The following is a 22,448-nucleotide window of genomic DNA, read 5'->3' as shown; positions in this document are numbered from 1 at the left end:
GTGAATTACTTACTCCCATTCCTATTTCTGATGATCTTACTACACAGCAAGTTGTGTTTTCCAAACATTAATTTTATTTCCATTGTTTAAAATCAAATATTTAAGATGAACAGTTTGTTTTTCGTCACTTGGACACACTGTGACCCACAACACTGTGAATATCATAAACCCTCTCATGAAATATCATAGGAACAATTCATAAACTAGATTTGTCACTGAGTCACTCAAGTAGATATTAGAAAGGAGAAAAAAATCCCAACATGTGCAGGATGCGAACGAAAAGTTAGCAACCTGAAATGGTAACAGGAGCAAGTGAACAGCCCCAATCAGGAAACTCATATTAGATTAGATTACTTACAGTGTGGAAACAGGCCCTTCGGCCCAACAGGTCCACACCGCCCCGCCGAAGCGCAACCCACCCATACCCCTACATTTACCCCTTACCTAACACTACAGGCAATTTAGCATGGCCAATTCACCTGACCTGCACATCTTTGTGACTGTGGGAGGAAGCCGGAGCACCCAGAGGAAACCCATGCAGACACGGGAAGAACGTGCAAACTCCACACAGTCAGTTGCCTGAGGCAGGAATTGAACCCGGATCTCTGGCGGTGTGATGCAGCAGTGCTAACCACTGTGCCACCGTGCCGCCCACTACAGTGCCTTGTATTATTGCTTTCCTTTTCAGTTTAATGATCCATAATTGAATCTGACTCCAACACACTCTCTGGCAGACAGTTCCAGAGGTCAAAGTAATTTCAATCATTAACGAAGTTAGTTTTGGATCCATCCCAAAGACAATTCCGATGGACTTTTGCTTCCAAACATTTACAGTAAGTTCTTGGTATGGACACATTTCCAACTTAATAGGTTTATTCCAGTTTTATAACATATTGGGGTGGCACACTGCTTAGCATTGCTACCTCACAGCATAAGGTACCCAGGTTCAATTCCAGCCTCAGGTAACTGTCTGTGTGGAGTTTGCATGTTTTCCCTGTCTGCACAAGTTTCCTTCCACTGTCCAAAGAGGGGCTTTGGTACATCTGTGTGGACCTCCTCCAGTTAACTGAGGGCAATGGGGCACTTGAGGATCAACAGATCAGACAGTCAGTCAGCAACTCCTCTCCGGGAGACTTGTCTCAAGAAAGGCAGCAGTTTCTTATCTCATCCATTCTCCTACCCTCCACAAACTCCACACAGACAGTCGCCCCAAGGGTGGAATTGATCCTTGGTTCCTGGTGCCATGAGGCAGTGTTAATCACTGAGCCACCATGCCACCCCTGAGCCGTGAGGTTGCAGTCCAATGGAAAACAAATACAGTGCACCAACTCTCCCACTGCACCCACTGTCAGGAGAATCAGTCCTGGGGGGGACTCATGGCAATGTCAGCGTTGGAATCTGATTGTTGTGAGCGCTGGTGCTTCCGCAAGTTGCGGGAAAATGTAAACCTCTTCCCGCACTCAGGGCAGCTGAAGGGCCTCTCCCCGGTGTGGACTCGCTGGTGCTTCAGCAGGGCAGAGGAATCACTGAAGACCTTCCTGCACTCGGGACAGCTGAATGGCCTCTCCCCCGTGTGGACCCGCCGGTGGGTCAGCAGTGTGGAGGAGCGGGTAAAGCCCTTCCCGCACTCGGGGCAGGAGAACGGCTTCTCTCCGGTGTGGATGCGCTGGTGCCTAAGCAGGGCAGAAGAATTGCTGAAGGCCTTCCCGCATTCGGGACAACTGAATGGCCTCTCCCCTGTGTGGACCCGCCGGTGGGCCACGAGGTTAGAGGAAACAGCAAAACCCTTCCCGCACTCGGGGCAGGAGAACGGTCTCTCGCAGGTATGGATCCGCTGGTGGGTCAGCAGGTTGGAGGGCTGGGTAAAGCACTTTCCGCACTGGAGGCAGGAGAAGGGCCTCTCCGCAGTGTGGACCCGCTGAATTGATTCATTGTCACGTGTGCCGCGATACAGTGAAAAGCTTTGTCTTGTGAGCAGTACAGGCAGATCAGAGTTAAGTAGCAAAGATATGCAAATAATAAATAAACAGCTGCAAAAACAAAAACACAGGTCCAGGTGAATGTTAAGAGTTTGAGAGTGCATTCAGTATTCTAACGACAGTGTGGTAGGAACTGTTTCAAAATCGGCTGGTTCAGGTTTCTGTACTATCCACCCCGATGGTAGAGGTTGAAGAAAAACATTGCCCGGCTGTGATGGGTCTTTGAGAATGCTGGCAGCCTTTCCTTGACAGTGGGCCTGATAGATGGATTATGTAGATGGGAGGTTGACCTTTGTGATTGTCTGGGCTAAGTTCACCACTCTGTGTAATTGTCTCTGATTTTGAATGGTACAGTTGAAAGCTTTGACCTCCAAGAGGTTTTTGTGTTCAAGCTGCTCATTTCTTTCAGCCTCCTGCACTAAGTTTCCAATGTCATGTATCAGATGGAGCAATGAATGACTAGCTAATATCATTTGAAATTGAAAATTTTTCAGGAGTGCGGTTACTGCATCATTTCATCAGCATCGTAATGTTTACAGACAGCACCGGGAGGTATGGGCTGTCTCCACTAGAAATGATGTGGAGGAGCCAGTGTTAGACTGGGGTAGACAAAGTTAAAAACACAACACCAGTTATAGTCCACTAGATTTATTTGGAAGCACTAGCTTTCAGAGCGATGCTCCTTCATCGGGTAGCTGTAGAGCAGGATCATAAGACACAATTTATAGCAAAAGATCACAGTGTCATGCAACTGATGGGATATACTGAACAAACCTAGAATGATAGTAAGTCTTTCATCTTTGAGAATGGGTTGCAGGTTTCAGTTCATTCATATGTAAACCCCAGAACGACTTTTAAGTACCCATTCTCAAATGTTTTATAAAGGTTTTATAAAAATAGGTGACATCTCAGCTCAGAAAATGCATGAAAGGTGTAAGGTTCAAGTCTGTCTGTATCCCACTCTTGCTCGAATCAGACTGGTTCTATTTCCAAAGTAGGAATTTATAAAATATTACATGGATTAACTGCCTGCAGATTGTGCACTTTTTGAGCAAAATTGAAAATATCTGCAAATGCAAATTCACCCCATAGACTATTATCTGTGTGTGTGTGTGAGTGTGTGTGTGTGTTTGCATGTGTGCATGCTTGGTAAAGTGTGAGTGTGATTGGAGTATAAGTCTGGAAGAGGGTGAGTATTTTGGTTGGGGTGGGTGGTGCGTGTGTGTGTGTGTCTGAGAGACAGCATGTTTATGACAGAGTTGTGGATAAAAGCGAGGGGTTGCATTTTGCTAAAACAAGGGCAGGACTTGTACAGGTAATGGTAGGGCACTGGGTCATGTTGTAGAACAGAGAGACATGGTGGCTTTCAGGTCCATTGTTCTTGAAAGGTGCATTGCTGGGACACAGGATGGTTAAGGCGGCATTTAGCAGCATTGCCTTCATTGTTCACACCGTTGAGATAGGAGTTGGGACATCATGTTGAGGATGCCCAGGATGTTGGTGAAGCCACTTTGAGTACTGAGTACAGTTCTGGTCACTCTGTAATAGGAAGAATACTATTGGAGGGGGTTTGGAAAACATTTTCCAGGATGTTGCCAGGACTGGAGGGATTGAGTTATAAGGAGAGACTGGGACTTTTTTCAGTGGAGTGCAGGAGGTTGAGGGGTGACCTTATTGAGACTTAGAAAATCATGAGTGGTGTCGGTAAGACAAATAGCAAAAATAGCGACGAGCATGTACGGTTACGTCAAGCTACAGGAGAACAAAATTGTGGCTCTACTCTTTATTTTTTCCTATTAGCATTTGACCAATTAAAATCTGTCAGTAACAGCAGCATCTCCAGAGCATACTGCACATGCTCCTCGGTGTCAGCAAGGTCTGTGCGGGTTAGCCAGTGTCAGCAAAAACTGCATGCTCATCGCTGTCCCCGGAAACGGCTCGCGACCTTCATGGACCAATGGGGAGGATTGGCGGACTGGAAGGAAACTTATCCTTCTGCCAATCAGAGCCCCCCTACTGTCTGAATGTGGAAGGTGGACCATGTCCTTCTGAAGCTGCTGCTGTACCTCTCTCTCTCTAAATGAAGATTGAGCTTCACCCCAGACTAACTTCCTTCCTTTGTCCAACATCTGAGAATATGGCACTCTTTTCTCACCCTCTTTTTCCATTTATTTTTCATTCGGGGCTTCAGTTGTTGACTTGCACCAACTGAAATGGAAGAGAGTGAATCGGGTGGGGGGGGGGGGGCAGACTCTGGAAATGTTGGAGAAATGACTACTGCAGATGCTGAAGATCAGAGTCGAGAGTGTGGTGTTGGAAAAGCCCAACAGGTCAGGCAGCATCAAGGGAGGGTATGAAGGAATGGAGACTTTCATCTTCTGCAGAATGAGAGAAAAAGAGTTCACTATAAATTAGAATTGATCAGATAGGCCAATGGGAGATGGAGTTTAATTTAGAGAAATACATTTTGGTCAAGCAATCCAGGCAGGACTGACTGGGGAGTGTTGCAGAATAAAGAGACCTTGGAGAGCAGGTTCATACTTCATTGAAAATGGAGTCTCGGGTTGACAGAATAGTGAAGGCAGTGTTTGGTATGCTTTCCGTTATTGGTCACAGCATTGAGTATGGGAGGTCACGTTGTGGCTGTGCTGGACATTGGTTAAGCCGCATTTGGAATGCTACATCCATTTCTTGTCTCCTTTCGATCGGAAAGATGTTGTGAAACTTTGAAAAGGATCAGAAAAGATTTACAAGGCTGTTGCCAGAGTTGGAGGGTTTCAGCTACAAGGAGAGGCTGAGTAAGCCAGGGATATTTTCTCTGGAGGGTCAGAGGCTGAGGATAAATAGACAAGGTAGTTTCCCTGGAGTCAGTGGCGGGGGGGGGGGGGGGGGGGGGGGGACTAGAGACATAGGTTTTCAGTGAGAGGGGAAAGATATGAGTTCTGAGGGGCATTTTTTCCATGCAGAGTGTGGTGCATTTAAGGAGTAAGCTGCCAGAGGAAGTGGTGGACACTCGTACAATTGCAACATTTAAAAGGCATCTGGATGGGTTTATGAATAGGAAGGGTTTGGAGGGATATGGGTCAGGTGCTGGCAAGTGGGACTAGATTGGGTTAGGATATCTGCTCCGCATGGACAGGTTCGAGTGAAGGGTCTGTTTCTATGCTGTACATCTATGACTCTGTCTATTTGATTACAGATGCTGCTCCTCTCTCTGAATGAAGATTGAGCTTCACCCCAGACTGCAACTTTCTTCCTCTGTCCAACATCTGTGAGTACAATACTCTCTTTTCTCACCCACTCTTTCAATTTATTTTTTCATTCTGGGGTTCAATTGTTGACTTGCAGCAACTGAATGGAAAGGGAGTGAATCCAGGGAGGGAACAGACTCTGGAACAGTTGGTCCAGGTCTGTGTCTCGATTGACAATATAGACATTCAGGAGGCTGGAAGAACACAGCAAGCCAGGCAGCATCAGGAGGTGGAGAAGTTGACGTTTCAGGTGTAATCCTTCTTCCGGATGGGGGATGGGTGTAGAACAAGATGCAGATAAAGGGGTGCTGGGGTCAAGGTGTTGAAGTGGGGATTGGTGAAGACAGAGGGTACAACCTGATGGTCGATGGGAGAAAGGAATCTGGTTGGTGGCAGGGAAGAATGAATGGGAGGGGCAGAGGCCGTGAAGGGAGTTGGGGATGGGAGGGGAGAAATTAGACAACTCCAGGTGGAAGATGAGGTGTTGTTCCTCCAATTTGTGGATTGGATCATTGTGGCAATGAAGGAGGCCAAAGCTGGTCATGTCAGAAAGGGAGAGGGAACAGGAATTAAAATAGGTGGTGACTGGGACATCTGGTCAGCTTCTGCAGACCCTCTTTCCCTTCCTTGTTTTAGCAAAATGCAACCCCTGGCTTTTATCCACACCTCTCTTATGCACATACTCTCTGACACATGCACATATTCTCTGACACATCCCCAATACTCACCCTCGCATAGGCTGATACTCCATAACACTCACTTCACCAAGCAAGCACGCATGCAAAAACACACTCACGCACAAACTCACATGGAGACACCTGTGCTGCCCTGCGTAGTTTGTAGAAATCTCTTCTCTCCAGAGAATCCCCACAGTGTGGAAGCAGGTTACTCGACCCAACAAGTCCACCTGACCCTCCAGAAAGTAACCCCCCTACCTCCATTTCTCTACATTCACCCCTGACTCATGCACCTAACCTGGACATCCCTGGGCACTATGGGTAATTTGAGTATGGCCAATCCATCCTAACCTGGACAAAGTTAAAAATCACTTAATATGTTGGGTGTGGGCGTTTGCACTCCCCTTTTGATTTTCTTAAAAACCTCCTCCTCTGCTTTTGGTTGCACTTCAGTCCCACGCTCCTGATCTTCGGGCACCCGGTACGGAGGAGGGAGGGCAGGTCTGAAGACCTCCTCGTGGGTCTGCTCCTGGGCCTGGCCAAACTGGCCATCAACAGGTCCAGGCAGCGGGCCGTGGTGGTGGTCGTTAGGGCCGACTGCCTGCCCCTCTTCCGCGGTTACGTTAGAGCCCGGTTGTTCTTGGAAAAGGAGCACGCGGTGTCCACCAACACCCTGGAGTTGTTCAGGGAGAGGTGGGCGCATTATTTCCCCCTCTAACTCTATTTTGATTTAGTCCCTACCCTCCCCTTCACTGTTTTGATCACACAGCGCTGCCCTTTGATGTGAAGGGCAGTGCTTGTCACTGGCCACTCGGGTGTTTTCCTATCTTCCTGGTGGTGGAAATTGAATAAAGATTCATTCACTTTGTGTCTCTCACTGTGTCTCACACCTGCACACACACACCCCATGGGTGCTAGGGAAAAAAAAAACACTACCGCAGTTAGGCGGTAGTGGGGGGGGGTTAAAAAAAACGGAGTAAGAAAAAATAAACAGGAGTAAAAAAAAAAATTACATAACACCAAGCTATTTGGAAGCACTGGCTTTCGGCACGAAACTCTTTCATCAGGTGGTTGTGGAGAATAAGATCATAAGGGACAGAATTTATGGAAAAACATTGCAGTGTCCTGCCACTGAAATTATATATTGAATAAACCTGGATTGCTAAGTCTTCCATCTTTTCAAATGGGTTGCAGGCATCATTAATATGTAAATCTCCAACTTCCTGTAAGGCACTTCTCAACATAACTTCAGGTTTTGTAACAAAGATGACATCTCAGCTCAGACAAAGCATTAAATGTGTGAGGTCAGAGTCCAAACCTTGTTCTATTTCCAAAGTCAAATTTACAAAATATTATATGTATTGACTGTCTGCAGATTGTGCATCTTTAAGCAAAATAGAATGTATCTGCAAATAAAAATTCACCCCCATGGACTTGTGTGTACGCGCGCGTGAGAGAGAGAAAGTCTACTTCCGTGCTGTACGTGTCTATCTCTATTTGATAAGATGCTTCATTTCTGGTGTAAATATTGTAAATCATAGCTGGGTACTAACAGTTCGATGTAAGGGTGAGAGGATCCTCATGTTGGGCACAATCAGAATCCTGGGAGAGTCCTATTTCTGGTTTGCTTCCTAATGAACAGACATTAAGCACTAGCACCTATTTGTTTCTCATGTTGTTTCATTTTTCTTGTTTGATTCCCTGCTATGACTACACTTTTGTGTCTGGTTGGTTGGGAGACTGGGAGATTGTGCATTGGGCTTTGATTGACTGACTGAATATTTTATTGTTCCAGAAGGTGTAAAAAGAGGGGGTGGGGGTCAAAGCTTCAGCAGAAATCCAGTAGAGCTAAGAACAGACTGACATCTTATTCTCTGGGAACAGGGAGATCAGAGGACAGAGAAATGAGGACCTGAAATCAGAGCGGATACCAGACTACCCTGTGGTCAGTGCTTTGATTAGCAGTGGCAACCCTCTACCTTTACCTAGCTTCCCATTTGACTACCACCTCGATATTCAGGATCCAATCCTTGTCATCCTGAAGCCATGTTTCTGTAAGGAGTCTCAGATCATAATTATTCTCTTCAATGTGTGCAGACAATTCATTTACTTTTGTTCCAGTGCAGCACACATGCAGAAACACCACTTTTTGTTTCCATTTTTGTGATCTTCAGAATCCAGTTTTGATTGCTGATATATTTACTCTCCTTGTCCCTTTCTATCATTCTCTGATGTTCATTTCCCACATCACTACATTGCTCACCAGCCTTGATTTGGATTGACCAGGCAAAATTGCTCATCATGTCCAGGGATGTGCAGGTTAGGTGGGTTAGCCATGGGAAATGCAGGGTTATTGTTTCATAGTAATAGAAGCAGGAATAGGCCATTTGGTCCATCCAGCCTGCTCCGCCATTCATTAAAATAATGCTAAAACTGTCTATCGTCTCAGCTCCTCCTCCCTGCATTATCCCAACTATCCTTAATTAACCTACCATGCAAAAACCTAACCAACTGTGTCTTCAATATACTTAATGAGGCTGTCTCTACTGCTTCCTTGGGCAGAGAATTCCATGGATTGACTACTATCCAGGAAAAATAGTTCCTCCTCATCTCTGTCCGAAATCCAGTCCTCCAAATTATGTGGCCTAGTCTCATCCACCAGCAGAAATATCTGGATAGGGTAGGGTTTCATCCCTACAGTGCAGTGAATTCCCACTTTCCACCAAAGTCCCATACATAACTGGATATTAATCTACCTACATAGAGGTGGATAGGCTGGGACTTTTCTCACTGGAGCACAGGAGGTTGAGAAGTAACCTTAGAGATTTATAAAATCATGAGGGGGGGGGGGGGGAGATGAGGTGAATGGTGGGTGTCATTCCCCACGGGCGGGGATTTTAAGATTAGAGAGCAAATTTTGAAGGTGAGAGGAGAAAGATTTTAAAAAGACTTCAGGGGCAGCATTTTTATTTAAAAAGAGTGGTTTGTGTCTGGAATGAACATCCCGACACAGTGGTGGATGCAGGTACAGTAACAACATTTAAAAGACATTTGGATAAGTACATGAATAGGAAAGGTTCAGAGGGATATAGGCCAAACATAGGCAGGTGTGACTAGTTCAGTTTGAGAACACAGTCAGCATGGATTAGTCGGACTGAAGGGTCTGTTTCTATGCTGTATGACTCTGTAACTGTTCTGTACTGGACTTAAAAGCCATTTTCTCATCTTCCCCCATAAACATCCTCCTCTTGTTCAAAAATCAAATGAACTCCGCCTTGAATATATTCAATGATCCCCTAACTGCAGGCAGGCATCCCCACTTCTGAACTCATTTCTACTTGCTAATATGCCACTTGCATTGCTCGCTGCACCTGACAACTGGCATTGACTGTTTTAGAAGGACTCTGAAGCCCCTTTGTACATCCACACGTCATTCCTGATGAAGGGCCCGTGCCTGAAGTGTCAACTCTCCTGCTCATCGAATGTTGACTGAGCAATTCCTGAGAGGGTGGTGCGTGAATGGAATGAGCTGCCCGAGGAAGTGGTGGAGGCTGCTACAATTAAAGCACTTAAAAGGTCTCTGGATGGGTATACGGAAGGGCTTAGAGGCATGAGCCAAGTGCTGGCAAGTGGGACCGGATTAATTTAGGATATCTGGTTGGAAGGACGGGTTGGACCGAAGGGTCTGTTTCCGTGCTGTACATCTCTACCATTCGAAATAATAAAATGTATACTTTGACAAATTATAAACTATATCCATGTTAATAAGGCTCAGTACACCACACACTTCACTAACCATTCTCAACAGGTCCTGCCCCTTCAATGACTGAGGAACATCCGCCTCCAGAATGCTCCCCGGCTCCTGCCTGCTGTACAGCCGGCCGGTGTGGCCGTGACACAGCAGCTGCGCCAGGAAGGCGGCGGTGCCCAGTGACGGGTGTCTGCCCCGGGCCGCACGGCGCCATTTTCCTAACGGCCGCCCTCCCGCCGCTTCCCCGCTCGAGCGACTTCTCCTCCCAACCGCCTTCGCCCCCACGTGACGTCTGCACGGGGGATGGGCGGGGCCGGGGAGCCTCACCATCACCAAGCCTCACCGTCACCAAGCAACAGCCACCTCGCGCTACAACTGCTACCTGAAGCGGGAAATCTGCATTTTAAAAGGGACATGGACATTTAACGGGCTATTTCTGCAAATAAATCGAAATGGACAAAATTACATTCAAAGGGATGTGGGCACATTCAAAGGGATATCTTAATATGCGAAATGACGCAGTCATATCTAAATTAATCTACATTTCGAAGAGACGTTGCCCTATTTATCAGTAGAAATGACCCTCTAAGAGACAGTCATATCTAAAGGGATAAGTATACATTATCGAGGGGCAAGATTGCGCTTAGAGGAACAACACATTTAAAGGGCATAACTATATTTGAAGGGGCATTTTTATATTTAAAAAGATACATTGAAATCTCATAATTAAAAATACATGGTAATATTTAGAAAGCGTGACCATGTTCGAAATAGTGCAGCCACTTTATAAGAAAAGGGATTTGGGCTGGGGCGCGGGGGAGAAGGGGCGGTAAGATTTAATTAAGAAAATAAGCAAGTTATTACGATTTGGAATGATCTTGAAGGGATGATGGCAGCAGTAAGTGGCAAACGTTAATACAAAATTCTTGAAAAGAAAATGATTCCAGATATGTGCGGATGCAGGAAAATAATTCAACAAAAGAGCCATTACAAATTTATGGAGCAAACAATATCTTTTTGAGAGATATAAATGGGAGCATCAATATTTAAGTAGGAATTCCAATTTTTGTTCTCCTCCCAAAAATCTGTCTTGTCAGGGTGCAGTGTAAGCCAGTACAATTTGTTATGCCACAGTCGGCCTTGCAACTCAACCTCATTGTGTCTTCACCCAATATTCACATCTGTGTGCTTAGTCGTCAAGCTTTCAAGGGAAAGAAGGGATGATGGAAAATACTGGCTCTGCCAGTGCTGCTCACATTTCATGAACAAATAAAACAGATCATGGTGCTGCCATCACTGCAGGTGTCAGAATTAAATGATCAGAAAAATTCTGAACTCACGACAAACAGTTTGTGCACAATGCCGTTATTTCTACTTATTCTTATTATTTTGACTGCGATTTAGTCTGTACCAAATTAAGAGCAGCCTTGGTTTACGTTTCATTGGCAATTCGACATGTTGACTTTCTATTATCACAATCTCTTTGACATTCTTATATGTATTTAAATTAATCTTCAGATTGTTCACAACTGAATGACATTACCAGACCGAAAATTCAGAGCTTACAAACGTTTTGGCATTTGATGAAGTTATTTGGGCAATAGCAATAGCAAATGAAATATCAAAGAAATACAAAGTTATGAGGAGGGATACATATCTTGTTTAACCAAATGCAATGGCAGTGCAGAGAATTTCAGAAATGCGCAATAAATATTCACAGTGTACCCCTTATTCAACTCATTCAAGAATTTCAAATTGTGTTTGAGGCAATTAAATGGCAAATGGGAACATTTGTTTGTTAATACACTCACCATAAATTGTGAATATGAGTTTGATAAAAATAATCTGTTTAATCCCAAATGGAGCAATTAAGTGCAACCATTCAATAAAACACTATTTTCATATGAAATAAAGTTTGCAATCATTTTATAAAATCTTTACAAAGGAAATATATTAAACAAAATAGCTTTCCTGGGTGTCAATATTCACAACAGTTATGCAGCTATTATTTGGCAATCGACCAACTAATTGAAATAATTTCAGAATAAATTAGCTGTTTCATTATTATACATTGAGATATTTTAATTAAAATGTCACAAAGGAAACTTTAATACAAAGCAAAGTTAGATTAAATACAAAAGTATCTTGCAGAATTCACTTCAAATCATATCTGTTGAATCACAAAAAGATGATGCTCAATGTACCAAATGATGGACAATCACTGGTAATGATGGAAAAAATATTGTAAAGAATGTAGATACCTCAATTATATCTTAAATGAATATTTACTCTGACTTGGACAACAACAACTGAAAAGTTTTTTTGACAAATTGAAAACTACAATAGCAAAGCTTTATAAAATCCTCCACTGAGCCAAATCTTGAATAAAAGTTTTTTTCAGGAAATCCTTTGGAGATTTCAGGCTTCTCCAGCTTCAATTAGCTGAAGAAGAAAAAAAATGCATCTGGTTGGAGACATGAATAGAAAAGAATCAGAGGGCTATGCACCAAATGGGTCGCTAGATTAATTTAGGATATTTGATTGTCTGGACTGAAGGGTTTGTTTCTGTGCTCTACAACTCTATGACTCTATTTCTACACAGTCAGAATCAATTTCACAAAACTAGGATTAGGCCATTCATCCTTTACAGCCTGTCTTGGGCTGTGGCCTAACTACGCACGTTTCAATGCAAGTTTCAGAAATATTTCAGCAGCTCTTTTCAAAAAGTGAACATGTTTTCAGACTTTAACAATGTTTCTGAATTTATCAATGTAACTATTCTCAATGTTAAAGATCAGCCATTTCAGAATGTCATTTAAACGTAGAGCTTTTCTAACAATAGGTGTGAATTATGTGTGTCCCAATATCGAGTCAGACTGACATTGTTGTTCGAAAAGCTCTGCATTTAAATGACATTCTTGAAGGTAATTTAAAACAAGTTCTGGGATTAACATACCAAAGAACAGAAGCCCATTCTAAAATATGAAAGATTTAATCTAAAATTGTTTAGTGAAGGACATCTCCATGACCGTGGACTCCTTTGGCTATAAATTCTGTGATCATGATCTTACTGTCCACGACCACCTGATGAAAGAGCAGCACTCTGAAATGGAGTGATCAGTAACAATGTCTCATTTGGATCACACAAGGTTAGAAATGGAAGCATCTCTCTCCAAGGTTACAGTTTGATTTGCCCTTTCAACGTTCTTGAAATTTAAGGGGTTCCATTGTAGTGTTCAATTCTGATCCATTAAAATCAGTATCCAGTCTCATCGGAGTGCAGAACCAACTCAACTGACGGAACAAACAAAACAACTTTTCGGTTTGCTTTTTAGATGTGACATCTTCTCTACTCCCTCTCTGGTGACCCAACAGGACTACCAGAGCTGGAAGTACCATTCTCGAAATACGATTGCTAACCTACCGTTTTCTTTTAAGGATTTAAAAGCTGCCAGCCTGATCTCGCACAAAGCACAAAATCAGACTGTTCACCCGTGCCTGCGCAGAGGAGAAATTTCAGGAGGAACAGATCACAAAATAACAACTGCTACCAATCCCACAACACGTGTTTCCTTGGACAAAGTTAAAAATCTCACAACACCAGGTTATAAACCAACAGATTTATTTGGAAACACTAACGTTTGGAGCACCGCTCTTTTATCAGGTTGGTTGTGGAGAATGAGATCATGATCATGGCATTTATAGCCAAAGGAGTCCAGTGTCATGGAGATGTGATATATTAAACAATTTTAGATTAAATCTTTTAGAATGGGTTTCTGCTCTTTGGCATGTTAATTCCAGAACTTGTTTTTAATTACCTTCTCAAGAAAGTCATTCAAATGCACAGCTTTTCTAACAACAGGTGTGAATTCTGTATGGGTCCCAGTGTTGAGTCAGGTGGACATTTTTCTTAGAAATGTTGTGCATTTAAATTACATTCTTGAGAAGGTAGTTCTTAGATTAGGGTGTAGGTTAGGCTGGATTGGCCATGCTAAATTACCCTTATTGTTCAGGATATGCAAGGTAGGATGGATTAGCTATGAGAAATATGAAGTAAGGGGGTGGGTCTGGGTAGCAATGGTGCTAAATGCCTTCTTAACCATCCAGTCTACCAGTTCTTTGCAGGTTGCATAACTATGTATCTGAACCCTCCCAGGTCTCTGTTTTAACGATACAAGTCCTGTCCTTCCTCGTTTTAATAAAATGCAATCCCTTGCTTTTATTCATACCTCTCTCATATACGCACACCCTAACATGCTCACAGGATCAGTCCTCAGCAGAGGCCTCACCTTAATTCCCCTACGCTCTCAGATTAATGAGTTCAACACGCGGCGTGACATTGAACAATTCTTCCGCCGCCTTCGCCTCCGCACCTACTTCTTCAACCAAGACTCTCGCTCACCCTCTGACGACACTTTCTCACGCCTCCAACACACCCCATCCACCTGGCCACCTCGTGCTGGCCTCCTACCTGCCCTCGACCTCTTCATAGCCAACTGCTGCCGCGATATTAACCGCCACCTGAACTCCCCCACCCCTCTCACCCACTTCAACCTCTCACCCTCGGAACGTGCAGCCCTCCACTCCCTCCGTTGCAACCCAAACCTCACTATCAAACCAGCAGACAAGGGAGGCGCGGTTGTAGTTTGGCGCACCGACCTTTACACCGCTGAGGCCCAATGCCAGCTCGCAGATACCTCCTCCTACTGCCCCCTTGACCATGACCCCACCCTCCACCACCAAACCATCATCTCCCAGACCATCCATAATCTCATCACTTCGGGGGATCTCCCATCCACCGCCTCCAACCTCATAGTCCCACAACCCCGCACCGCCCGCTTCTACCTCCTGGCCAAAATCCACAAACCTGACTGCCCCGGCCGACCCATTGTCTCCGCCTGCTCCTGCCCCACCAAACTCATCTCCGCATACCTTGACATGGTCCTGTCCCCCTTAGTCCAAGAACTCCCCACCTACGTTCGGAACACCACCCATGCCCTCCACCTCCTCCATGATTTTCGCTTCCCCGGTCCCCAATGCCTTATCTTCACCATGGACATCCAGTCCCTGTACACCTCCATCCCCCTTCACGAAGGATTCAAAGCCCTCCGCTTCTTCCTTTCCCGCTGTCCCAACCAGTACCCTTCCACTGACACCCTCCTTCGACTGACTGAACTGGTTCTCACCCTGAACAACATCTCTTTCCAATCCTCCCACTTCCTCCAAACAAAAGGAGTAGCCATCAGTACCCTCATGGGCCCCAGCTATGCCTGCCTCTTCGTAGGTTATGTGGAACAGTCCATCTTCCACAACTACACTGGCCCCACCCCCCACCTTTTCCTCCGCTACATCGATGACTGTATCGGCGCCGCCTCGTGCTCCCACGAGGAGGTTGAACAACTTCACCAACACCTTCCACCCCAACCTCAAATTTACCTGGGCAGTCTCAGATTCCTCCCTCCCCTTCCTCGACCTTTCTATTTCTATCTCAGGTGACCGAATCAAATACTACAAACCGACCGACTCCCACAGCTACCTGGACTACACCTCCTCCCACTCTGCCCCCTGTAAAAATGCCATCGCATTCTCCCAATTCCTTCGTCTCTGCCGCATCTGCTCCCAGGAGGACCAGTTCCAAAAACGTACAACCCAGATGGCCTCCTTCTTCAAGGACCGCAATTTCCCCCCAGACGTGGTCGACGATGCCCTCCACCGCATCTCTTCCACTTCCCGCTCCTCCGCCCTTGAGCCCCGTCCCTCCAACCGCCACCAGGACAGAACCCCACTGGTCCTCACCTACCACCCCACCAATCTCCATGTACAGCGCATCATCCGCCGTCATTTCCGCCACCTCCAAACGGACCCCACCACCAAGAACATATTTCCCTCCCCTCCCCTATCAGCATTCCGTAAAGACCACTCCCTCCGTGATTCCCTCGTCAGATCAACACCCCCCACCAACCCAAGCTCCACTCCCGGCACCTTCCCCTGCAACCGCAGGAGGTGCAAGACTTGCGCCCACACCTCCCCCCAAAGCCCCAAAGGAAACTTCCATATCCGCCACAGATTCACCTGCACCTCCACACACATCATCTCTTGCATCCTCTGCACCCGATGTGGCCTCCTCTATATTGGGGAGACAGGCCGCCTACTTGCGGAGCGTTTCAGAGAACACCTCTGGGACACCCGGACCAACCAACCCAACCACCCTGTGGCTCAACACTTCAACCCCCCCTCCCACTCCACCAAGGTTATGCAGGTCTTTGGACTCCTCCATCGCCAGACCACAACAACACGGACGGTTGGAGGAGGACCGCCTCATCTTCCGCCGAGGAACCCTCCAATCACAAGGGATGAACTCGGATTTCACCAGTTTCCTCATTTCCCCTCCCCCCACCTTGTCTCAGTCAAATCCATCGAACTCAGCACTGCCTTCCTAACCGGTAATCTTCTTCCTGACCTCTCTGCCTCCACCCCAGTCTAACCTATCACCCTCACCTTGACCTCTTTCCACCTATCGCATTTCCGACACCCCTCCCCCAAGTCCCTCCTCCCTACCTTTTATCTTAACCTGCTAGACAAACTTTCCTCATTCCTGAAGAAGGGCTTATGCCCGAAACGTCGATTCTCCTGTTCCCTGGATGCTGCCTGACCTGCTGCACTTTTCCAGCAACACATTTTCAGCTCTAACATGCTCACACACTCACAGACTTATACTCCATCACACTCACACTTTACCAAGCATGCACACACTCTTACATGCACTCTCACACACAAACTCACATGCACACACACACAACTCTATGGAGTGAATTTGTATTGGCAGAATATTATTTGCAGATACTTTCAATTTTTCTCACAAAGCACACAATCTACAGGCAGTCAATCCATGTAATATTTTATATATTCCTACTTTAAAAACAGAAACTAGTCTGATTCAAGATTGGGATACTGACAGACTCGAACCTCACAACTTTAATGTATTGTGTGAGCTGAGATGTCACTTTTTAAAAAATATATAAAACCATAAGTCATCTCAAGAACATGACTTAGATGTTGTTCTTGGATTTACATATTAATGAACCGAAACCTGCAACCCATTCTAAAAGGCATCAGTTGCATGACACTATGAATTTTGCGATAAGATTTGTGTCTTATGATCCTGCTCCACAGCTACCTGTGGAAGGACCAGCGCTCCGAAAGCTCGTGCTTCCGAATAAATCTGTTGGACTCTAACCTGGTCTTGTGTGATTTTTAACTTTATCCAGCCCAGTCCAATACCGGCACCGCCACATCGTTTCTAGTGAACACAGCTCATACCTCCCAGTGCCGCCAGTAAACTTTACAATGCCAGTGAAACAACACAGTACCTGCACTCCTGAAAAATTTACAATTTCTAATGATACTAGCTACCCAATCACTGCTCCATCTGATACATGACATTGGAAACTTAGTGCAGGAGGCTGAAAGAAATGAACAGCTTTAAAACAAAACCTCTTGGAGCTCAAAGCTTTCAATGAGAGTCTGAGCCCGCGGTAAGTTCAGGTAATCTTTATTGTGACCCAACTTTGTTAAAGCTTCAAATCCCCCCAGCAAAAAGATGTTGAAAAAGTAGCTGCTTTTTAAACAGCTCAAGGTCAAAGCACGCATACTTCTCACCCCCCCCCCCCCATCCTACCTCACTTTCTTTACTGTTGGTCATCACCAAGTTGTCCTTTGTAATTGGATCCTTGGTACAGCCGTAACCTGGAGGAAGTATTGCCTCACTCAGCAATTTCACCCCACCCTAAAAACGGCTTCATCATCAGATTCTGAACTCCAGATTTCTGACTGAATTCCAATTTCGTCATCTGCCGCGGCCGGATTCAAACTCAGGAGTCCCAGGAACTGGGTTGATAGTCCAGTCCCTAATGGCACTCGGTTGTTGCTCCTTCAATCACCCTGCGATGGCATGTGAACTCGTTGGTGCCTCCGCAGGGGGGAGGAGCGGGTGAAGGCCTTCCCACACTCTGTGCAGCTGAAGGGCTTCTCCCCAGTGTGGATCCGCTGGTGGGTCTGGAGATTGGAGGAATCGCTGAACCCCTTCCTGCACTCAGGGCAGCTGAAGGGCCACTCCCCTGTGTGAACCCTCTGGTGTCTCAGCAGGATGGAGGAATTGCTGAAGGCCTTCCCGCACTCTGTGCAGGGGAATGGCCTCTCCCCCATATGGATCCGCCGGTGGGTCAGCAGAGTGGTGGAACTGCTGAAGGCCTTCCTGCACTCGGGGCAGCTGAAGGGCTTCTCCCCAGTGTGGAGACGCTGGTGCTTCCACAAGTTGCTCACCTGACTAAATCTCTTCCCGCTCTTGGGGCAGGTGAACGGCCTTTCCCCCGTGTGGACCCGCTGGTGAGTCAGCAGGTGGGAGGAGCGGGTGAAGGCCTTCCTACACTCTGTGCAGCCGAAGGGCTTCTCTCACCAGTGTGGAGTCGCCCATGTGTCTGGAGGTTGAAGGAATTGCTGAAGGCTTTCCCGTACTCGGGACACGGGAACGGCCTCTCCCCTGTGTGGACCCGCTGGTGTGTCCACAGGGCAGAGGCCTGGGTAAAGCCCTTCCCACACTCAGGGCAGCTGAAGGGCCACTCTCTGGTGTGACTGCGCCGATGAGTTTCCAGGGCAGATGGGACATAAAAGCCTTTCCCACAGTCACCACACTTCCATGGTTTCTCCACAGGGCGGGATTCCTCCGGTTTTTCTATGGCCGAAGCTTCAGCCGCACACAAACTCGTGTACAGCCCCTTCGCACCGTGATTTCCTCTTAACAGGCGGTATAGCTGTTACACGCTCCACACTCAGTGCACTGCAACAGTAGGTCTCTCATCCAGTCCCACTGATACTGGAAATGTACTCAAACAGGAACCTGCTCCTTCTCACAGAATCGCAGTCAAAAATCGTTGTGGTCCTGATGGATTGAGTGACCATCAGACATTGACACCAAAGTGAGGACTGCTGACGCTGGAGAGTCACTGTCAAAAAGCACGGCACTTGAAAATTCACAGCACATCAAGTAGCATCCGAGGAGCAGGAGAGTTGACGTTACAGTTGATTTTGAAACTTCTGTCTTCAGATCTTCAAACGCTGTAAAAAGAGAATGTAAAAGTCATCACTGTCAGTCCAGGGGAGAAATTCAGAACAAGCGATTATGCTTTCTGGAGAACATTCTTTTCTTTTATTATTCCACAAAATTGAAAGCGCCATCCCATTCTCTCTCTCTCCCTCTGTTCTCACTCCAGTTTAATTCTTCTGAAGGTGTCGATTCAGGATATTACAGGAGCAGAAAAGCAAAAGCGTCAAGACTTATCTCTCTGAAACTCCACCTGAAAGTTACTATCTTTCACGTCATTGGCATAATACTGAGTGTGAGCAGGTCTGATTTGGAAAGCAAAATAAAGTGTGCCAATTCAGGATGAACCTGCAATGCAGCTTCTTGAGGGACAACCTCAAGAAAAGGTTAATGTCCCCGGGAAGAGGAGCATAATGAGACACCAAGGTATTAACACCGACACCAGAGAGAGAAACTGAACATACAGATGTGGCAAACGTTAGTGGAAAGCCAGAGTCATATACACATAGAAACAGAAACAGGCACAGGCACTTCAGTCAAACTCTTCTTTGCTGACCAGATATCCTAAATTAATCTAGTCACATTTGCCAGCACGTGCTCCCTGTCCCTCTGAACCGTCCGTATTGATACACCCGTCCAAATGCCTTTTATATGCTGTAATTGTACCAGCCTCCACTACTTTCTCTGGCAGGTCATTCCGTACACACATTCACACCCGCCCAAACCTCGTGAAATAGTTGCCTCCTTAGGTCTCTTTTAAATCTCCACGCCACCTCCCCCGCCGCCCTCAAACCTAAACCAATCACCCTCTCGTTCTGGACTCCCCCACCCCAAGGAAAAGACCATGTCTATTTACCCTATCCATGCTCCTTATGATTTTATAAAACTCTATCAGGTTACCCCTAAGAATCTGGCGCGGGCTGGGGAAAACAGCCCCACCCTATCCCTCTGTCCCTCCTCACCCGGGCAATTAAGACACATACCTGAGTTTGCAGAGTCTGCGCCCTCCCTGGATTCACTCCAGTTGCTGCCAGTGAACAGATTTTCTCCCTCCGAGATTGAAGAGTTGCCCAGAGAAAGGGTTTTACTCTGAACCGAGCAAAGCCACTTCCGCGTTGTGACGTCATCGATGGGTCGAGGCGGCGGAGGGAGAGACAGGAAGGGGAGGGGCGAGCAGCGGGGACAAGAGGAGAGAGAGGGCGGAGCGAGGGCGGAGCGAGGCCGGGACAGTGGGAGGAGCAAGTGTCGAGCGACGGCCTACGAGGCGGGGCGTGACGAGACGAAGGGGCGGAGCGAACGGCGGCTCCGCACTGCGCCTGCTCCGGATTGACGGCCCGCACTGCGCCTGCTCCGGATTGACGGCCCGCACTGCCCTGCACAGTTTGCAAAAATCCTTTCCCTTCAGAGAATCCGCACAATGTAGAAGCAGGTCACCGGCCCAATGAGACCACACCGACCCTCCGAAGGGTAACCCACCCACATCCATTCCCCTTCCCCTCCTGCCCGATATTTACCCCCGGAATAGACCTCACCTGCCCATACCTTGGCACTATGGGTAATTTAACATGGCGAATCCACCCTAATCTGTACATCCCTGGACCATGTGGGGCAATGTAGCATGGCCAATCCACCCTCACCCTTCACAGATTAACTACTCTCCGGGAAAAACAGCTTCTCCTCATCTCTACCTTAAATCTACTCCTCCTAATTTTATGGCCGAGTCTCATCCGCCAGCAGGAACTACTAGACAGGGCAGGGAGCTGGTGGGCGTGCGTCTGGATGGCTCTTCAGAGGGGTTGACTGGCCTACTTCCACACTGTAGAGATTGAATGATTTACTGTAGTCGTGTTTGCCCCGGATCACAGCGCGCAGAACCTCCCACCTTCCACCAAATCAAAAGACAAGTTCCACCCTGTCCTCTCGTATGTGTGTTATCTGTCTGCTTAATCATTTCCAGTGAATACGGTCCAAATCCCGCTGCTGTCAGTAAGCTTTAAAATGTTCAGGAAACAATACCTGCGGTACTGAAAACCGTAAGGTTTCTATTGATAACAGTGACTGATTCACTCCTTCTGATGTGCATCAGTGGAAATACGATATTGGAGGCTGAAAGAAATGAGCAGTTTAAAACAAGAACCCACCTAACCCTTCACTCAGCTCCCCACTCAGCACACTGTACTTACTGCCGGTAAACCTTAAAGCACTTCATCCCCCCAGTGCAATGAATTCCCACTTTCCACTAAAATTCTGGATGTACTCATTCACTCAGTTGCTGTCCCACAAATTAAAGTTTTCACTGTAACTTGTTCTGTGCAACGAACCAGAATTGATCAGGGACCTCGAAGTGAAGGAGCCATTGGGAAGTAGTGACCATAATACATTAAGCTTCCATCTGCAATTTGAGAGGGAGAGGGTACAATCGGAAGTGACAATATTTCTGTTGAATAAAGGGAACTATGGAGCTATGAGGGAGGAGCTGGCCAAAGTTCAATGGTGCAATACCTTAGCAGGGATGATATTGGAGGAACAATGGCAGATATTTCTGTGTATAATGCAGAAGTTGCAGGATCAGTTCATTCCAAAAAGGAAGAAAGATCCTAGAATAAATGTCCAGAGAAAGGATGGAGGTACCGGAACAACGTTTCAAAGAAATTTGGACAAGTACATGAATAGGAAATGTTTGGAGGAATATGGGCCAAACACAGACAGCTGGGACTAATTTAGTTTGAAAACATAGTCAGCATTGTCTAGTTGGACTGAAACTCTTCTAAAACCATTTCCTTGCCTTCCCCCATAAACATCCACTTCTTTGTTGTTCAAAAATCAGACAAACTCAGCCTTGAATACATTCAATGACCCCCTAACTGCAGGAAGACATCCCCACTTCTGAACCCAATTCCTCTTGTTAACATACCACTTGCCTTGCTGATTGCTTGCTGCACCTGTCTGACAACTGGTATTGACTGGTGTCAATTACATTCACACATCATTCCTGATGAAGGGCTCATACCCAAAACGTCAACTCTCCTGGAATGCAGCCTGACCTGCTGTGCTTTTCCAATGCCACACTTTTCGACTCTGATCTCCAGCATCTGCAGTCCTCACTTGCTCCTCATCCCAATATATCACCATTTAAACAACACACCTCCTTTCTGGGGTTTTTTTCCACAGCAGAGGCTACAATGTTACATTGTGGTACTGCATTTGACATGTGTTTACAAATTGTGGACTTCTCTACATCGGGGAAACTTGGGGAACAGTTCACCGAGCATCGTACCTGGGCCCGCAGAGGCTGACCGGACCTCCCAGTCACCAGCCATTTTAATTCCCCTTCCCACTCCCCTTCTGACATAACCATCTTTGGCCTCCTCCCTTACCACAATGAATCAAACTGCAACTTGGAGGAACAACATCCCATCTTCCGCCCGGGCTGCGTGAGTTGGGAGGACTCAACATTGGGGAACTCAATTTCAAATAAGCTCCCTATCTTTCTAGCTCCTCCTCCTCCCAGCCACCAACCAGATTCCCTCCTCTCATTGATCGGGGCTAGAGGGTGGGGCTGGGGAGAACAGAAAGAGAATGGACGGGGGCTGGGGAGAATAGAGAGAGAATGGACGGGGCTGGGTGGAGCTGTGGAGAACAGAGAAAGCGAATGGACGGGGGAGCAGAGGGTGAGGGAGAGAAGAAGGA

At 46.5% G+C, this 22,448-nt stretch overlaps 1 protein-coding gene across 1 annotated transcript in view; it reads right to left on the bottom strand.

Annotated features, from left to right (window-relative positions):
- LOC148144719 (uncharacterized) overlaps positions 1–17,508 on the bottom strand; it is a 73,448-nt gene extending 55,940 nt beyond the window's left edge. Inside the window, exons 1-2 of the mRNA XM_087975735.1 lie at positions 17,444–17,508; positions 1,367–1,967 (exon numbers count right to left, since the gene is read on the bottom strand). Coding sequence (XP_087831861.1) covers positions 1,367–1,967; positions 17,444–17,508 — 666 coding nt within the window. The remainder of the gene's footprint in view (positions 1–1,366; positions 1,968–17,443) is intronic.
- Positions 17,509–22,448: the final 4,940 nt, after the last annotated feature.

The sequence above is a fragment of the Chiloscyllium plagiosum genome, unplaced genomic scaffold (genome assembly GCF_037043375.1).
Source record: "Chiloscyllium plagiosum isolate Xiang-an unplaced genomic scaffold, Cpla_swu_hap1 HiC_scaffold_27, whole genome shotgun sequence".
Lineage (NCBI taxonomy): Eukaryota > Metazoa > Chordata > Chondrichthyes > Orectolobiformes > Hemiscylliidae > Chiloscyllium > Chiloscyllium plagiosum.
The sequence above is the reverse complement of the archived record's forward strand: the minus strand, read 5'-3'. Positions and strand labels throughout refer to the sequence as shown.